The sequence below is a fragment of the Schistocerca nitens genome, chromosome 1 (genome assembly GCF_023898315.1).
Source record: "Schistocerca nitens isolate TAMUIC-IGC-003100 chromosome 1, iqSchNite1.1, whole genome shotgun sequence".
In the NCBI taxonomy this organism is placed as follows: domain Eukaryota; kingdom Metazoa; phylum Arthropoda; class Insecta; order Orthoptera; family Acrididae; genus Schistocerca; species Schistocerca nitens.
The window spans coordinates 704781726-704802248 of NC_064614.1; the positions used below are offsets into that span (position 1 = coordinate 704781726).

Sequence of the window (20523 nt, forward strand, 5' to 3'; positions counted from 1 at the left end):
CCAAGGGAGCCAATGGGTATAACTAATCTTATTTTATTTTGTTAAAAATTTTGACATCATTAGACTTTTTCATTCATTTAAAGATTGGTATCTAGTATTTCTTAAAATTTATTCACAGGTCTGATGATGGTTTTATAGAAAAAACCGAAACCGGTTACTCATTAAAACAGACATAACGTGATCAAGACTGAACTTTAATCTAAAGATTAGCTAATGCTCATAAAACTCTTCAGTTTTCCGTAACAAATCCAACCTGGCTGTTTAGCAGCACACCTCGACACAAAGGATTAGCACTAAGTGAATAAAGTATCTTCTGCGGCAGTTTTCACAGGTCAGAATTTTCTAAAACACAGAACGACGCAAGCACACAGTAGAAAACAATCAAAATGCATGTTGCTCATGTAAACACAAAACAAAGCTGGCAACACAAGAGCTTTGACGTCACAACGATAAGCTACCAACCTGAAACACATATATACGATTCCAGTCTTTCTCAGTGTATTCCACTGATGAATTCTTCTCAGGTTATCAGCCGAGTGGAGGCGTCGTCTTGTCGCATGTTTCAATGAGTTTCGTACCCGGCATCTTCTGGCGAAGATGCCAGGAGATGACGGGTACGAAACCCATTGAAACGTTGTGACAAGACAACACCACCACTCGGTTGATAACGCGAGAAGAATTCATCACTGAAACGCATATGTCAAGTGCAAAGTTTCGGTGGTCTCGGTATAATGCATTATTTGAAAGCATGCAGATGAAGTTAAACATCTCTACCAGCCCATAAAACATCCAATACAAGGATTACCAATACTTCATTGTTCAGTCTCCAATCACTGCTAGCAGAATTAAAAGTAACACTGCACAGCAGGGCATGAAAGAAAATTGAAAGTAATTCACGTATACTACGCCTCATTCTATGATACACATCAGATGTAAAATAATATAGGCACAAAACACTTACTTTATGAGTATTTTCATTCATCTACACACTGAAGGAATAAAGAGTTCTGGAGTATACACAATACCACCAAGTTAAGGCTGACTTCATTACAAATAGGTTGGTGCACAAGTGGTGGTGTGTTTCAGGGTCACGAGAAGATTTGATAGAGCCCACAGATTATTTATATGGTGATGAGGATAGATTAAGAAGATACTGGAAAACCTACAAACAATATGATGGGTAAAAACCAAAATTTACAATGTAAGGCATTATGTTAAGTGGTATTTTGGCACATCTATTGCAACTGTAGCACCAACGGCCTTGCCTCAGTGGCAATATCAGTTCCCATCAGATCACAAAGTTAAGCATTGTAAGGCTTGGCTAGCACTTGAATGGGTGACCACCTGGGTCTGCTGAGTGCCATTGGCAAGCAGTGTGCACTCAGCCATTATGATGCCAACTGAGGAGCTACTTGACAGATGTAGCAGCGTCGATCTTGAAAACTGACAATAGCTGGGAAAGCCGCATGCTGACCACATGCGTCTCCATATCCACAACCAAAGACACCTACTGGCTGAGAATGACTCATCGGTCGGTCGGTGCCATTGGCTCTTCTGAAGTCTGTTCGTACAGAGTATGACAACCCTAGCATTCCTAGAGATGGGATAAGTGTAGAGAAAGGGAAGCGGGTGACATGAGAGTGCAACTCAGAAAACCCTAGAGCAATTTCAATCAAACTGTATGTACTTATGGCCTGCTTTCCCAGTAAAAGTGTTGGAACACCACAAGAGTTGGGTAGATTATGGCTGAAATCAGAGCACAGGAAGACGTTGGTCTTGACATCTACTTTTCAGGAATTGTGTCAATGTTAATAGAAGAGGAGGACATGGTCCAGTTTTATTATTAATTACTACTTGAAATTATCAGGCAGGAAAATCCTTCCTGCAACATAAGCACATGGATTAGCACAGGCACTCAAATGAACTGCATGAAAACTCAAATGAACTGCATGAAATGAATGCATCGTATTTCAGTAGAAATCTCTTGACATTCTTAACATCAGTTTGAGAGACGCAAGAGGAAATGGTAACATGTTGGGAGGAGCTCTGGGATTTCTCTGTTGAACTTTTGTCAACTCTGACTGTCATCGCAAAGTGAAACATATTTAAAATGTGCAAGACATGTGAAAGATAACATGCGAGTACACCTCGGAAATGAGTGCTCATATTTTCTCTGGTAACCTCCTCGTCACTGGAGGTGGTAGACTCCATTCGAGCCTTGTAGAAGGTTATAACCACAATCCATTTTCTGTAATACAGAGAGAGCCATTGCAGAGCTTAGAGATGCTGTATGTCTTACTGTTTCTCCAAAACTATTACAATCTGACATGATTGTGAAGAGGGCCATCCTTGCAAAATGACTGCAAAGTGGGCCAGTCTTGCCGCTATAATGATTACTTCCATAATCACATACTTGTTATGTTACCTCGTGTACTGATATAGTAGATTACAATGGATTTTCTACACTCACTCAATCCAGTTCAACCACAACAACACTGTCTTTTACTTAAACAGGCATCTCCAATAATTTAGCTGAAGTGACAATCTTGAGAAGAATGGGATAGTGTGAAACAGTCTTCATCCCATGGAGCAAAAATTAAAAATATTGTATATAATTATATTCAAACAGAAACAGATGGTGGGAAAATGTAGAGTCTGGCCCAAGCTGCCAGAGTTGGCAGTCATGTGTGCGTGATTTGTGTTTGCTTGTATGAATGAATGGTGTGTTTTCTCTTTTTCTGACATAGAATGTGGCCAAAAGCTTATGTGTAAGCATCTTTTAATTGTGCCTGTCTACAACATGGCAAGTAATCTTTATGTCAGGTAGCAATCTATTTTTCCCTACACTGTTAATCGAAAGTTTGTTTCTCAACTGCAGGCAGGTTTTGTCCCTCCTCCTACCTAAATAAAGGAGTGAGATAATTAAGTAGTTAGACAATACTGAAAAATCCTAACCAGTCACGTTGAGGGCGCACAAGACCTTGTAGCTTTGTGTAGATGGAAATGTGTAAGTCCACCTCTGTGTGCTCTAAAGAACACTTCAAGCTTGTATGCTATTCCATTACTGGTACAATGTAGTAAGCCAAGACAATTTAGATGTGCAGGTGTATGCATAGTCTAAGGATTCATTCAATAGCTAGCAAAACTCTCACTCTTGTTTATATACCTGTTGAGAACTCAGCACCTCAATTACTCAACTATTCAGTGAATTGTTACCATTACTCTTATTCTTGCAAAATTGCAAATCATACAATTTGATGAAGAGTAAAAGGACAACCTTTAGCCACTATAGATCTTTTACCAGGAATGAGAAGAAGACGAAGGAGAAACTGCCAGAAAGGTAACAAATGATGAGAAATGTATAGAGATAATGAGGAAAAAAATGGCAGTCAGTCACATAAAACTGACTGATTTGTGGCGATTACATACATAAGAGCATTAAGACATTATCAGTTTTTAGCTACTCCTTTTTTCTGGATTAAGCTCATCCCCCCCCCTTCCCCCCTACACACACGTCACAACATAACGCACATCACGAGAAGCAAGTGGAAAGGAAGTAAGTGTGAGAACTGAGACGGGGCAAGATATGAGATATGCACTGAAGGAGAGGCTAGAGAGAGAGAGAGAGAGAGAGAGAGAGAGAGAGAGAGAGAGAGAGAGAGAAGGGGGGGGGGGATGTTTAGAGAGAAAAGTAAGTACAAGTTTTCAACAGGGGAGGAGCAATGTGGAAAATGACAGGAGGAGAAAGATGAATATAACGATACAGTTGTCGGAAGAGACTAGTAAATGTACCTCTTGTGTGATAGGGTGATAGGATATGCCTGGGGCCTGGAAGCAGACCGCAGTAAAAGGTGATGGGCGGGTGTATAAAGCCCCTTTTATAAAAGTGAATTTCTTTTCCCAGTCACCTACTTCAGGCAAGCAGTGCCCCGAGTGTTAATATTTTGTACTGAGTCCCACTTGTCATATGTGGTCATTTGCATTTACAAGCCCATGTCATAATTGTGTGTTTCCAAGTGCTGTCTGCAGTGAGAGTGAGGTTGTGATGAACTACCCTTCCTCAAGAAAATTCTGAATATAGTAGCACAATTAAGAAACTAGCAATGATAGAGGAGTTTATTAATTAATGACCAGATCCAAATTCATAGTGGATGTTTCTGACAAGATTGTACGGTAAATTCCCCACACTGTTGAGAAATGAAAGAATAGGAAAAAGAGCTGCCCAAACAATAGTTATAAGGCAGTACATAGTATCTTTTTGCTTCATCCTTTGCATCTTGTTTCCTTCCTAAATTACAAACAACATCCAAAACTTTTTTTCAATAAAGCTGACTTTATTGTAGTTGAAGCAATTTTAATTAAAAAAGATTTTCATCTATTTACATTCTTATTTACACACAGTGTAGATATTTAATCTCTCTTGTGGAAGATCATTTGTAGGGAAAATATGAAGTCCTTGTGCAACCTTTGCAAAGTGTCGCGAAAACAAATAAAGATTTAGTAGACACAGAAGCACAAAATTCTTTATTGTAGTATGAGTAGGAAACAGCAAGAATTGGTTAACTTTTGGCATTAGTAGATGATGCCACAGTTAGCTGTTACTGCGCATGTACAGTCTTTGGCATATTCAGAATTTTAGAATTCCACGTTCAGGACATTCAATTAGTAATTGAAATTATCGACTCACCCGTGACATGGTCAGTGGCTGATTTACACTCTGACATGTGCCACACAACCATCAGTTTGAACAAGAAAGTTGCTTACATAAAATCAACTAAAGACAAGTCATGCATCTGAGCTGCGCACAGGATAATGACCTTCGGGTTGCAGGACACTTTCAATTATTTATTGCACAAGAACTAAACATTGTACCGATGTCATACATATTGCATTTTGAAGAGAAACTCTGAAAGTTTTTCTTACAAGCATTCGATATGTGAACCATGAGTGACCTGGCAGGCGTCAATACGGTAATCGAATTTTTGCCATACCCATTCCTGCATGGCATTGTCGAATGTGGCAGTTGCTTCCCGCATTCTCTCTCCCAGAGCTCTGCTACATCACGTGGTAGAGGTGGTACATACACCAGATCTTTAATGTGGCCCCACAGAAAAAAGTCACTCAGAGTGAGATATGGTGATCGGGGAGGCCATTTCATGAAACAGCTGTCCCCTTCTGTAGCACAGCCATATTTGCGACTAGCACTGACTATCGGCACATTACCAAACTACAAACTATGCTGTGGCGGTATACACGAGGGAGGCGGGGGGGCTTTTCAGGGTTTCTCGTCAAAATGACATATGTATGATATCTGTACAACATTTGATTCTTGAGCAATAAATAATTGAAAGTGTTCCCAGACTTTACATACACCCTGTATTACATACATTATAAGGACAATTAAATCCTGCTTTGAATAATGAGGTTGGAAACTGTGGTAAGACGTACTTCATTCAGAGAATGGTGAGAGGTAATCACAATGTTGGTAAAAGATGCGATTTCAGTTTTTCACAGCCTGGGTGATATTGGATGGTAAACAGAGTACTGGTACTAACTGGCTCACAGTAGTATCAGGTCTGTTGTCACAGGAAGAAATGATATAGGAAATTTGCTTCTAGACTAGTTGGGCAGAATATTTCTGCTTGCAAAGGATCTGGCACGGCTAATGGCACATTTAGATAACGCTTGCTTCCCACTGTTGATGCAGCATCCGTGGTTATAGGGCTTTCCAGTCATAGCTCTTCCTTAAAATACTGTTTTTCCACGGGAACACACATTATTCAAACAAAATTATTTGCTACAAATTTATATAATTAATTCCCACAAATATTTAATTTGGTTTAGCTTAGCCCAAGATAGCACGTAAAATATAGAACCACAGTTTTATGATTAAATTGGGACATTTTCAGCTATGATAAAACTGGATGCTTCAAAGCTCTTTGATATCTACAGGAAGTAGTGTTGTTATATTATTAACACTTTGGGACTGCCATTCATAAAAATATGGGTGTATTTCACCTGCCTGGAAATTCACTATCCATTATTTTACAGACTTGCTTTCCCAATATTTCTCTTTGTACATTTACATGTAGTTACAGTTCCTACTTCTCTGGTTTTCTCATTACAAAGCATATTTTAAGAGTCTTAGGCCCTAGATGATGTGAGGAAATTGGGAAAGTGGGTGTACTTCATTCTTTTTGTGGGCATTTGGAGAAGCTTATTTCTTTTGTGCAGACTTGTGATTTGCATGATAAGAAAATTGTTTGTGAATTATTTAATAATATCTATCCTATCACTGCTGAGATTGAGCCAGCTGTGTATTTGCTTTTTGCAGTAGGGTGTGCCACCTGCAAGTTGCTACTGTGCTGGTCATTTCCGTACTTTGCCTAAGGAAACTTCTCTGTTATCATCCTCTTTTTTTGTCCACCAGTTTCACTCATAAAGGACAGATGCAGGAAATGCGAAGAATGATTTTATTGGCCCTGAGATACTGAATGGCCAGAATCGACAACAGACACAGTATCCTCAGTCCAAGACAACAAAAAATTAAATTCACCCTCACTGTCACTATCCATAAGTAACCCTTCTACTTCTGCATTTGATAATCCACATTCCCACCCCTCTACACTGATATCTCACCAAAAGGAATGAAAGACAACTAATAAAGGTAGTTCTGGAATATATGAGCAATGTTAATGTACTTAATATAGCTAAAACTTTATGAAGTGCTGCAGGTCACAACATGTCTTAATGTTGTGTTAAAACACTAAAATGTATGTACGTGACATTTGCACTCCAGATGCTATTCACTTGAGCCACATACGTATATTGTTACTAGTGAGTGAGTGCAAGGTTCTTATGGACATATATGTCGCAAGTAGTTAAAGGGTTAAATACAGTCATGTTTTTCCAGAAGATGGTGTAGAAGATGATTGTGAGGATAAAGTGGGCTACAATAAGGAAGATATATTGAAGAGTTTGGGTGAAGAATGTTTGATTTGAAAATATATATTTTTTTATTTTATTAAGAAATGAATAAGAATACATTTCAGTGTGTAATTGACTACTTTTTTTCGCAATCGCTGGGTGGCATTCAGTAATGGAATCCAAATCTATTTCAAGGAATGATTTGAGTTGGTATATTTCATTAGTCACCACGCATCCATGTTGTCGCTTCTCAACTACATAATCACAGAGCCTTTATTCAAGGTCCATATGCTTCAATTTTTGGACACAAAATGTCCGGCGATTACTGTTTGTTTCTTGAAACTGCAATTTGTTTTTTTCAGTCGCGAATACAACCTACACTCACATCATACTTTCTTCTTACTGCACAGTTTCCAATGTTCTCTGCTGTGTACGAGCGACGACAAGAACTTGTAGCTATAATTAACAAGTTAACACTTGATAAATATTTCACTTCTAATATGCTATTGACGCATCACAGAATGAGCCGCAACAATGCTATAGTAGAAAAGAATCTATTGTTACAGGAGGGGCAGTACCAATCTTTCTTCAATTACTTAATGCACCCCAGTTTTTCGTACTTAAATTTGGGGAAAAACATGGGCAGATTATTTACATATTACGGTATTATACTAAAAAAATTATAATATTGTCAATAGTTTAAAATATGGTACAAGAAGAAAAGTTTTTCAGCAAAAGTACAGCTGCATCTTAGAACAAAAGTGTTCAGAAAAATAGTTAGCAAATTTTAAACGCCATAAGCATGGGCCAAATTTTTATGAACACTAGCAAAATTTAGAGAATTCTCTGATCTTTCTACAAATACAGTAAATCATAGATAATTTATCATTTTCTTATTGTTGCAAAGGCCTGCAAAACTGAAGAAGAATAGCAGCAAAAATTAATATCACAGTGATCAAATGTTAGTTTTCTCATGCCAGAGTACATCAAAAAACAAATTTGGCCTTATAATTGCACATTTTATTCAAAATTTTTATGTACCAATACATAGGAACTACATTTGGTATGAAACCTGGATCTCTTGATCTCAGAATTTAAAAAGGTGTCTAAATGACAGGTATATAAAAAACAGAAGGAAATAATAATTATGTGGAAAGATTATATTGTGTACCACAATTTGCCCAAGAAGTGTTTTCAAAATGTGTGAATTCTTGGTGCCATTATGATACTAATTCAGTGTATCTGTTATTGACTTTTACGTAAGGTCATATACTTTTCAAAGTAAAATAAAATCTACAGCTCTGCATACCTGTCTCTGATCAACTCTTGTTGTCCCATCTAATCTTAAATATATGTGCCCATGATAATTAAGAAATGCTTCAAGAACGTCCAACATCTTTGTCATCTGGGTGAAAATCAGGACTCGGTGATGTTCTGTTTTCAAATGCCTAAGAAGCTTATCAAGAACCTGCAGTTTGCCTGTAAATAAAAACATTTGACACACATTAAGTTTGGTATTTATAAAGTGCGTTGTAATCAAAGCTGAAAATATATTATGCTGAATCAGAGCAAGCTGTCTTCTTCCATCTGTTCTTATTGCACCCCTATTAATAATTAATTTTTTCTCTTTACTTACTTTTAAATCTACATACATGTTCTAAGTAATATGAATGTGGTAGCTGTGGATTCGTTAATCAAGGCACTATTTTCAATTGGCTGATTCCAACGATGCACCTACTTTTACTGAAATCTTGTTTATAAAAGATAAGAATTATTTACTACAATACGACTTTCCAGTAACTTATTTCAATTTCTGTGATACTATTTAACTTCCACGACTATTAACATTAAAGTTCGTGACCAGCTACATGTTCCATGGCAGATTTTACCTCTGTGCTTGTTAGATTCAGTCCTTTGGCATTATACTTTTCTAGGCTTGAATTTTATGCAAAAGCTGACATACTTCAATAATTCATTAAGCCATTAATTGAGATTGTGGCATAATTTGCCATAATTCTCTCCTCTGGGAGGGAAAAGGAATACAGGCAGATCACTCAGACCCCTAAATGAGAGGGATGCACATGGGGTCTCTCTCCTGCCTGAGGAAGGAATAATAGCTCCATAAGCTAGGGTAATATCATCACTTTTACTCTTACATGAGTCTACAGGTAGTATTAAACATTTTGTCTGTAAATAACAGCAAGCAGTTTGGTTTCGTATTTATTTACTTTCTGTTTCCTTTTATACTAATAACAAACATTGTTGGACGTGACATGTTGGAATGGGTGCGAGCACATACAAAGACTGGGGAAAAAAGTACACAAATAACAAAAATAAAGTTAAGGGGACATTGGAAGAAAATGAAGGCTAAGGATTTTCTCGTTCAGGAAGGTTCAAGGAAGTTCACTCTCGTTCTTGTGCCCATGTACTGGTCATTGGCTCTATTATATGTTTTTAGTTATAATCAAACAATGGAACACCCAGGATGGTATGTAACAATATTGTGAAAAGGAAAGTTGCTGCTCACCATATAGTGCAGATGCTGAGTCGCAGACAGGCACGACAAAAAGACTGTCACATTTATAGATTTTGGCCAGCAAGGCCTTCATCAAAATTACACACACACACACACACACACACACACACACACACACAACACACACACACATGACCGCAGTCTCAGGCAAGGATCACAGAAGCCAGAGACACTGCGGTCATGTGAGTGTCGCAGGTTTGCACGCATGCAGGTGTGGGTTATTGGGTTTGTGTGTGTGCTTGTAAGTTTTGTGTTTGCCGAAAGCTCATTTTCTGAGTCTTTTTGTTGTGCCTATCTGCGACTCAACATCTCCCCTATATGGTGAGTAGCAACTTTTCTTTTCATAACATTTTTACTTATGATTTAATTTCCAGACATGCAGTGACAAAAGACATCCACTTCTAGTTAAGTACAGTATAATGCCGCTTTTACATTCCCACAAAAAATGTTTACCTCCTGTTTACAGCAATTTTTAACATTCCCATTAAATTTCCTAAGACCACAATGTTAATTTACACCCAATCTTGCATTAACATGTTTATAGTTTTCCTGTGATTTATAAAGAAAAGAGCTGTGTGATTGATGTAAAATGATGCTGGTCATCAAGTAGTGTTTACAAATGTTGACAAAGGGCACACTACTCAGCAGATCTGAACTAGTAAATGGGTAAAGTGGGAACAATTCATACTTTATGTACAGCCACTGCCAAGTACTACCCAGCGTGGTGGCTTTATACAGCTCTATGCATTCTAATAAAAAATGCTCGCTCTCCTTGCTGTGCGCTCATTTCAAATTTCTCGCAGTCAGCTAAGTTGACAAGAACATTAAACTGAGAACACAAACATGTCCAAAGATTACAGCAGGCCAGAGACTGTCAAGGATATTGCACATTACTCCCCACACATGGCACAATATTTCCGGACAGTGCAAAATATTTCAAAAGTTTTTGATGTGCTCAGTATTACTGTGCAATCTCTCTAACTCACATCCACATGCTCAATACTGTTGCACTCATGAAATATTGCACTCTTCCTAAAACCCTTGTGTTCTTCGAACCATATTTAGTGTGTTGTTTGGTCATGGGTAGCGCTAGCTGACAACTTTGCTCACTTGGTGTAGCTCAAATATTTTTTGTTTAAACAAAGCACCAGTTATGAATTTCCTTGTTGCTTAGTAAGACCTATTTTGATAATTTATTCTTATTGTCAAGACCAAATATTTTTGTAAATATTTTTTGTGATGTTTCACAAACAAACTGTGTGAGTGATAGTTTGTGTGTGTGGTTTTCTATGTAACTGAGGAGTCATGGTACCTGATAAACTCGAAAAGGTGATTACAGTGCAAGAAATGTAGAACAACTGATATGCAAACACCATACAAAATACTTAACGTAAATATTTTCACTCAACAACAAGAATAAATTCTCATAATGTGTCTTGCTAAGAATGAAAAAATACATAACTGGTGTAGTGTTTTATTATTTATGTAATGAATGACAGTTACATCAGTAGTTTTTACTAGATAATAAACAAGCCCTAACAAGTATTTTGATGTCTATAATCTACACATGTCACACATAAAGTGTGAAAATGTAAGGGGGTCTTATATGTAACTTTTACTGCTTAAAACATTATTTTCTAGGTTTTCTGCCCGGTATCAGCATCGTTCATGCACAATATTTCGACAACATGACTCGTGATTGGCACCGGATACTACCTGAAACTGCTTGTCAAATGTAACGGGTCTAGTATTTGTACCTAAGGCCTTCCAACTCCGTAGTCAGATCCTGGCATTCAGTCTGCAGTCCGCTCCCACTAGCAGCATCCTTTGGCATTCCCCTTTGGTCTGGTGCACCTGTCCATGTGCTTGGCATTCCTTTTCAGTTTGTTTCAGTTCCAAGTATTCCATGTGGACTTCACTTCTGCTATAAATGTTGTTCCACATTCTCACTTCAGTCCGGTGTGCCAATAGAGCCTTAGTGGGTCAAAGCAATGGAACTAGCCACGCTGTAGGTTACGTGGGGGTACATTGTGGTAAAATAATATTGGACAAACCAGTCGAACTGCATAAAATCTACCTGTGGGTATGGTATGTGCTGTAGAGCCTTCGGAAGAAAACTATACACCGGATCCGGCAAGTTTTTTTTTTTTTTTTTTTTTTTAAATCTTGTGTGTGCACAAAAAAGATGTGGTGGGAAAGTGGTATCTGAGAATACAGATAATTTTGGTGTCTACAAAGTGAAATTAAGGAAGGACATGTTGATAGCGGGATTAGATATTACAGATGAGGATGAATTAAACAAGAAAAGTGTGAACCACAAGCAGTAAAGATGGAGTGATGACAGACCTGAGGCTACTACAAGCTGTATGAGAGTTCCCAGTGCCCAAGGAAATGTGATATTTTTTGGAAATCTCAAATTACTACAGAAAATTTGGCGAAGGGCTTGCTGACATAGTACAACCACTCATGCAGTTGCTAAGGGAAGGAGCAAAATTCATATGGACAGAAGAGTGTCAAGCTGCATTTGAAGAATTAAAGGAAGTTTTGACATCCAGCCCAGTTCTAGTACTTCCAGACTTTCAGGAGGAGTTTGCCTTTAATGTGATGCATCTAATCATGCTTTGGGATTTGTTTTAAACTGAAAGATTAATAGTGAAGGGCATCCTGTAGCTTAATGCAACTGAGAACTATTCATTGATAGAGAAAGAGATGTTGAGCCTCATTTACAGTGTCACATATTTTAGATGTTGTCTTTATGGGAAAAATTTTGAGTAGTGACTGACCACACTGCTTTGAAGTGGTTTCTGGAACTCAAGGACCCATCTAGTAGGCTGGCAAGATGGGCCCTGAGAATTAGCAAATTCAACTACGAAACAGTACACAGATAAGGGACGAAGCATGGGGATGCAGATGCATTAAGCAGCAGGTAGCAGTGGTTAAAATTCTGACTGACTGTCTTGAGAAGTTGCAGGCAGCACAGAGCGCCGAAAGTGGCTGTAAACAGTACAGGACACAATTGCTATTTAGCAAATGTGATGGACCGTTATGCAACAAAATGAGGAATGACGTGAAATACGTATGGACTGAGGAGTGTCAGGACGTATTTGAAGAACTGACGAGAGTTTTAGCATCCAGCCTGGTTCTGGCATTTCGAGACTTTCAGAAGAAATTTATCCTTTTGTGAGACACATGTAATAACCCTTTGGGATGTGCTTTAAGCCGGGAGATTAACAATGAAGAGCATCCTGTAACAGACATGTTGAGACAACTGAATTCACCAGAGAAGAACTATTCAACGGCAGAGCAGGAGATGTTAGGACTCAGTTATGGTGTCACGTATTTTAGATGTAACATTTAAAGGAATAAATTTCAAGTAATGACTAACCACACTGTTTTGAAGTGGTTATTGAGACTGAAGGATGCATCTGCAGGCTGACAAGATGGACAAAGGGAGTTCAGCTACAAAATAGTACACAAGCCAGGGAAGAAGCACAGGAATACTGATGGGTTAAGCAAGGAGGCAGCAGTGTTGAAAGTTCTCTGTCATGTTCTTGCAGAGTGGTAGGAAGTGCAGAGGGCTGATAGTGATTGTAAACATTACTTGATGCAATCACAGTTTAGCACATGTCACAGACAGTTGTGCAAGGAAACAAGGCTAGAGTCACAGGCAGTAATACCAGTGAAGTTTAAGAAGGGCTTCTTGTCTGGTCATGGCGTGTGCGCAGCAGGAAGCCAGAGCACAGCTGAGAGATAGTGGTGGATGTGGGTAACTACGCAAGGAATTGTGTACAGTTTGCACAGTGAGCTGACTTGAATCGTAAGGGCCTACTGTTGCAGAGGCTATCAGGAACATCAAAACCATTTGAAATGCTTGTGATTGATGTATTCAGTCATACTTCAGTATGAAATTAATTCATATTAACAATAGTAGATCACTTTTTTTGGTATGTGGAGATGGTTGCTATGCTGAACTAGCAGGCAGCCAGTCACACAAGTAATGGTTAGCATTTCCTGCTTATCGCGAGCGGTCACCTCATCATTTGGCTTTCTGTGCACGACTCGCGGCCAGACCCAAACTCCCATATATCGTCAACCATGTGTCTACAACCTGTTCTCGTACATCCATTATGTATATTCCCATATAGGTCAGGTGTTGTACTTGAAAAGTCGCTTGCCTGGTATCGGCGGATAAATATGCTATTGCCAAATGATATTGCGACCACTCGTGTAAGCAGAAAATCCGAGTCTGAGTCACGGTCCAGCGTTGTGATTCCATTCTACAGCTGGTGGTTGTCCTTATTTGCAACTGCAAATTCATTTAATGTACTTCATAATGGCTGTAGTCATTGCAGTGTCTGTTCCTTTGGACATGCATGCGTGTTCAAAGGAACTTTGCATTGTAATCAGAATAACACAGGAATTGCAATATCGAATTTTGTCAGACTTACTGAAGGAGCTGTGTCTATTACTGGTTGGTTTGTTGGTTGATTTGGGGGAGGGGACCAAACAGCAAGATCATCAGTCCCATCAGATTACAGAAGAATGGGAAACGAAGTCAGTCATGCCCTTTCAAAGGAACCATCCTGGCATTTGTCTGAAGCGATTTAGAAAAATCATGGAAAACCTAAATCAGGATGGCCGAACACATCTCTGAACTGTTGTCCTCCTGAATGTGAGTCCAGTGTGCTAACCATTGTGCCACCTCACTCAATGTGTTTATTACTGCATGTGGAAAAGTCAAGAAATAGTCCTCTTCATAAACAGGCCAATGGTAGAAAGGAACTGGTAAATAGAACAATTGGGAAAATGTTAAGTTACACTGTGACTGGGATGCTCATATAAGAGGTGTCGTGTTAGCATATTATTCAAAAAGAGAGCACAAATACTAGACTATCCCCATTCGAGGCGGTGTACGGTCAGAAAATGCCGTAACCTTCCAAAGAGGTAAAGAAAGTAAAGCTAAGTTGATTGCAAATGTGCACATGGAAATGAGCATGGAAGCCGAATACAAAGACCTTAGAGAAGGAGGAGGAATCAGTAAGATATATGGTAACTTTACTGCAGTATAAAGTAGGAAATGGGTGATGTCATCCAGTTCGCAAGCTGAAAGAGGAGATGAAGTTCATCACAATATATTAAGGATGCTAGCAGGTGGTGGAGACTACTTCACCAGTCAGTGTGAAGCTTTAATTGCCGACATGGACAACAATAGTGTACATGTTGAGCATCTACGACATTTTTGAGGTTGCCCACAGTCAATTTCTGGAGTTTCAAGGATGGAGTCAGTGAAGAACATGAGGAGAAGGAATCAGAGGAAGAGACAGAAAGATGTGGTTGAGCCTGTGTCAAAAGTACCGCATGCACAGGATTGTAGTTTGTTGTTTGTGAATGGACTTGCTAGTAGCAACAGCCTTTTGAGGAGGGAGGAAGGGTGATATTTGTCCCTGCCCTCTGGTTGTGATACATCAGGGGTGAGAATGGAAGAAATAGAAGTCATAGCAACATTGCTTTGTGTCAGGGTTACAGAAAGCATGGACCGCACTGCCACTATGGAATCCAGCATACAAAACCTACCCTTCTGCTACTGCATAGGATCAGCAGAACTGAAAACCAACTGAGTGCGATTATATATTCTAATTCGATTCCCAGTAACAGGACGACAAGCACAGTTTACATGTGTTACACCATTCATGTATGTCCAGCGAAGTGGGGAGTTCTTGGAAAATTCCTGCGGGGTATGATTAATTTCGGAAGATGGTAGCAGACACGCAGTAATGATGGAGGAGGAGTTACAACATTGTAAAAAGGAGGTCACAGTGTATCCGACCAGGGTAATACAAACCAGCAAGAGCAGATGCGCAGTACATTTCTTCTTAGCTGGACAGGGGGGGTCTAGATTGTCCAACGGCTTTGCAGAATCCAGATTGCATTGCCAGCAAACCGGTTTTCACTGGATTTACTCCACTTATGGGGTCACTGCCAGCACCGAATATAACATTCCTGACTCAAAGTATATTACCTGACCTAATCCATTCCCTGTATCAATTCACTGTCATACAGGAAGGGCGCATTTTAGCCGAGCAGTTATTGCAGCATGAACCATAGTTCAGAAGGACAACAAAGTGTAACATGATTTAGAGTTCCGCTACACCGAGTGCCACATTGGCTCTAACTCTGCTGTATGTAGCTTTTATTCTTCTGAGCTTATGAGGTCGAGAGCTACAGGGTGGTGCACGAAATGTGTTACCAATTGTTTCTTTCACAATTTACGATGCACATAAGGAAATGGAAATGCCGTGTTGCTAGGGCCTCCCGTCGGGTAGACCATTCGCCCAGTGCAAGTCTTTCGAGTTGACGCCACTTCGGCGACTTGCGGATGCACATAAGATATCCCGCTGGGATCTCTACAGCAGTACCAGCAGAGCTTGGAAAAACAAATTAGTTATGAAATGATGTGTAATTCATGATACTGCCGCTAGGAGACTAGTAAGCAACAACGGCTCACAATGGAAGACTGACGACACAGCAACGATCGGCAATTGTGTTAGTTTTTCATGAAATGAAAAGCCTTGTTGTGACTCAGAACGTTTTCGACAACAGTTTAACTCACGATGGGTTCCTTGCAAGAAGACCATCCACAGGTTGTACGACAAATTTGTACAGGAAGGAACAGTATTGGAAGCGAAGCGACCTCAGCCTAAGCCTGTTTGTTCGCTGAAGAATATTGAAGTGGTACGAGTTGCTGTACAGAGAAGTCCCGGGAAATCGTGTAGAAAGGCAGCAGTGCAACTGGGAATATCCGGAAGCTCCGTTCAATGCATTCTTAAAAGTGACCTCCATATGTACCCATACAAGATGACCTGTTCACAGAAGCTCACTAATAAATACACAAGCAGCAGAGACTACTGTTTGCTCAGTGGGCGGAGGATAGGGAAGAAACTCTCAACAATATTTGGTTTTCAGACGAGGCACATTTTCATTTAGACGGTGTGGTTAACAAACAAAATGTACGCTTTTGGGCCACTGAAAACCCACAAGTGCTTCATGAACGACATTATGCTCCGAGGATTACAGCCTGGGCAGCAATTTCCAGTCACGGACTTATTGGACCCTTTTTCTTTGAAGAATCTGTGAGCAGTGAGCGTTATTTGAGCATGCTTCGCAATAGCTTCACTCCACAGCTTCTTGCTACTGCCTTGCACTTCAACACGCAGTGGTTCATGTAAGATGGAGCAAGGCCACATACTGCAAACACTGTGTTGGAGTTTTTACATGAGCATTTCGACATGCGGATCATTTCACTCAGGTTTCCAGGTCGATTCAATGACGGACAAAACTGGCCCCCCAATAGTCCAGACCTCAATCCATGTGACTTTTTCCTTTGGGGGTACCTAATGGAAAAAAATTTCCCCAAACGTCCATGTGATTTAATGGAGCTCAGAAGACTTTTTCTTCAAGCTTGCAGTGAAATTACGGAAGACATGTGACGTAGGGTAATCACTAACTTCAGTGTTCATTTGAAGGAAGTTAGGAAACAAAATGGTGGACACATTGAGCATGTGCTGAGTTAGAACAAATCTCCATGGACGGCTCTTCATTGTAGTATATGTTCCTTTCAGATTGTATTGACAATAAAGTTTGTATTCAAAAACAAAATGGTAACAAATTTCGTGTGCCACCCTGTAATTGTCAGCATAAAGCTCCAATAGCCCAGATTCCAGTAGGATGGATCCCTACAGCATGAGAGAGAGAGAGAGAGAGAGAGAGAGAGAGAGAGAGACTGTAGTTTGGGTGCAGAGAGGACGTAGGTTTGGGAAAAGAAAGCAATGGGGCAAGCTGTGAAGATTAAACTGCCAGAACGCAAAACTAGTATGTTTTCCCGCGTGGAATGTTTCCCTATTATAAACTAGTATGTTAAATAGACTAATAAGTAAGTAGCATTACAAGTAAGATTGGATGTAGTATCAAGGACGTGTGGGCAAGTCACTAGTTGTTTTGGTTATAAATTTGCTCTGTATTTTGAACCAACATGTAGAGAGATATGAAACTGATATTGAGTTAACCCAAGGGACCAAGTCTTGTTCATAGAGGGCCAGGTCCCATTTCCTCAAATTCCCACGTTTTTGCAGTTTCTTCAGTTTTAATCTACAGATCATAACCAATAGATTGTGGTCAGAGTCCACATCTGCCCCTGGAAATGTCTTACAATTTAAAACCTGGTTCCTCAATCTCTGTCTTACCATTACATAATCTATCTGAAACCTTCCAGTATCTCCAGGCCTCTTCCATATGTATACAACCTTCTTTCATGATTCTTGAAACAAGTGTTAGCTGTGGTTAAGTTATGATGCTCTGTGCAAAATTCTACCAGGTGGCTTCCTCTTTCATTTCTTACCCCCATTCCATATTCACCTACTACGTTTTCCTTCTCTTCCTTTTCCTACTATCGAATTCCAGTCACCCATGACTTAAATTTTTGTCTCCTTCACTGTCTGAATAATTTCTTTTATCTCATCATAAATTTCATCAATTTCTTCGTCATCAGAGGAGCTAGAGGTTGTAGAGAGTTTCAGGGAGAGCATTAGGGAACGACTGACAGGAATGGGGGAAAGAAATACAGTAGAAGAAGAATGGGTAGCTTTCAGGGATGAAATAGTGAAGGCAGCAGAGGATCAAGTAAGTAAAAAGAAAAGGGCTAGTAGAAATCCTTGGGTAACAGAAGATATATTGAATTTAATTGATGAAAGGAGATAATATAAAACTGCAGTAAATGAAGCAGGCAAAAAGGAATACAAACAAGCAGGGATGGCTACATGACAAATGTAAGGATTTAGAGGCATATCTCACTACGGGTAAGATAGATACTGCCTACAGGAAAATTAAAGAGACCTTTGGTGAAAAGAGAACCACTTGTATGAATATCAAGAGCTCAGATGTAAACCCAGTTCTAAGCAAAGAAGGAAAAGCAGAAAGGTGGAAGGAGTATATAAAGGGTCTATACAAGGGCGATTTTCTTGAGGACAATATTATGGAAATGGAAGAGGATGTACATCTAGATGAAATGGGAGATATGATACTGCGTGTTGTGGACTGTTAAGGCAGCCAGTCCACAGTGAAGTAGCCGAAAGGGCACGCGTCAACTCACGCCGTCTGGCGTTAAGTCTGGAACAGGATTCGTAATGAATGTGATAAAGAAAAGAACGTAGCTACTAGAACACTTAACTTTTATATTGTCCTTTGGTATACAGCATTCTGGATGATACAAGTGAGACTCTATCTTGAGGTACATGCAATGTTACAAATGGTTAATGGCGCCTTGCTAGGTCGTATCCATTAACTTAGCTGAAGGCTATTCTAACTGTCTCTCGGCAAATGAGAGAAAGGCTTCGTCAGTGTAGTCGCTAGCAACGTCGTCGTACAACTGGGGCGAGTGCTAGTACGTCTCTCGAGACCTGCCTTGTGGTGGCGCTCGGTCTGCGATCCTGACAGTGGCGACACGCGGGTCCGACATGTACTAATGGACCGCGGCCGATTTAAGCTACCACCTAGCAAGTGTGGTGTCTGGTGGTGACACCACACTGCGTGAAAACTTTCACAGAGTGCTGAATGACCTAAGTCGAAACAAGGCCCTGGGAGTAGACAACATTCCATTAGAACTACTGACTGCCTTTGGAGAGCCAGCCCTGACAAAACTACCATCTGGTGAGCAAGATGTATGAGACAGGTGAAATACCCTCAGACTTTAAGAAGAATATAATAATTCCAATCCCAAAGAAAGCAGGTGTTGAAATGTGAAAATTACCAAACTATCAGTTTAATAAGTCACAGCTGCAAAATATTAACGCGAATTCCTTACACACAAATGGAAAAACTGGTAGAAGCTGACCTCAGGGAAGATCACTTTGGATTCCGTAGAAATGTTGGAACACGTGAGGTAATACTGACCCTACGACTTATCTTAGAAAATAGATTAAGGAAAGGCAAACCTACGTTTCTAGTATTTGTAGACTTAGAGAAAGCTTTTGACAATGTTGACTGGAATGCTATCTTTCAAATTCTGACAGTGGCAGGGGAAAAATACAGGGAGTGAAAGGCTATTTACAGTTTGTACAGAAAACCAGATGGCAGTTATAAGAGTTGAAGGGCATGAAAGGGAAACAGTGGTTGGGAAGGGAGTGTGACAGGGTCGTAGCCTATCCCCGATGTTATTCGATCTGTATATTGAGCAAGCAGTAAAAGAAACAAAAGAAAAATTCAGAGTAGGAATTAAAATCCATGGAGAAGAAATAAAAACTTTGAGGTCTGCCGATGACATTGTAATTCTGTCAGAGACAGTAAAGGACCTGGAAGTGCAGTTGAACAGAATGGACAGTGTCTTGAAAGTAGGATATAAGATGAACGTCAACAAAAGCAAAACGAGGATAGTGGAATGTAGTCGAATTAAATTGAGTGATGCTGAGAGAATTAAGATAAGGAAATGAGACACTTAAACTAGTAGATGAGTTTTGCTATTTGGGGAGCAAAATAAATGATGATGGTCAAAGTAGAGAGGATACAAAATGTAGACTGGCAATGGCAAGGAAAGCGTTTCTGAAGAAGAGAAATTTGTTAACATCGAGTATAGATTTAAGTGTCAGGAAGGCATTTCTAGAAGTATTTGTGTGGAGTGTAGCCATGTATGGAAATGAAACAGGGGCAATAAATAGTTCAAAATGGTCCAAATGGCTCTGAGGATTATGAGACTTAACATCTGGGGTCATCAGTCCCCTAGAACTTTGAACTACTTAAACCTAACTAACCTAAGGACATCACACACATCCATGCCCAAGGCAGGATTCGAACCTGCGACCGTAGCGGTCGTGCGGTTCAGACTGAAGCGCCTAGAACCGCTTGGCCACACCAGCCGGCCGATAAATAGTTTGGACAAGAAGAGAATAGAAACTTTCGAAATGTGGTGCTACAGAGGAATGCTGAAAATTAGATGGGTACATCACATAACTAATGAGGAGGTATTGAATAGAATTGGGGAGAAGAGAAGTTTGTGGCACAACTTGACTAGA

At 39.7% G+C, this 20523-nt stretch overlaps 1 protein-coding gene across 3 annotated transcripts in view; it reads right to left on the reverse strand.

Annotated features, from left to right (window-relative positions):
- The window catches only part of LOC126259706 (helicase domino), a 444931-nt gene that overhangs the window by 228014 nt on the left and 196394 nt on the right, over nt 1-20523 (reverse strand). For all 3 annotated transcript variants that reach the window (XM_049956690.1, XM_049956698.1, XM_049956682.1), the window contains exon 25: nt 8237-8406. In XM_049956690.1, coding sequence (XP_049812647.1) covers nt 8237-8406 — 170 coding nt within the window. The remainder of the gene's footprint in view (nt 1-8236; nt 8407-20523) is intronic.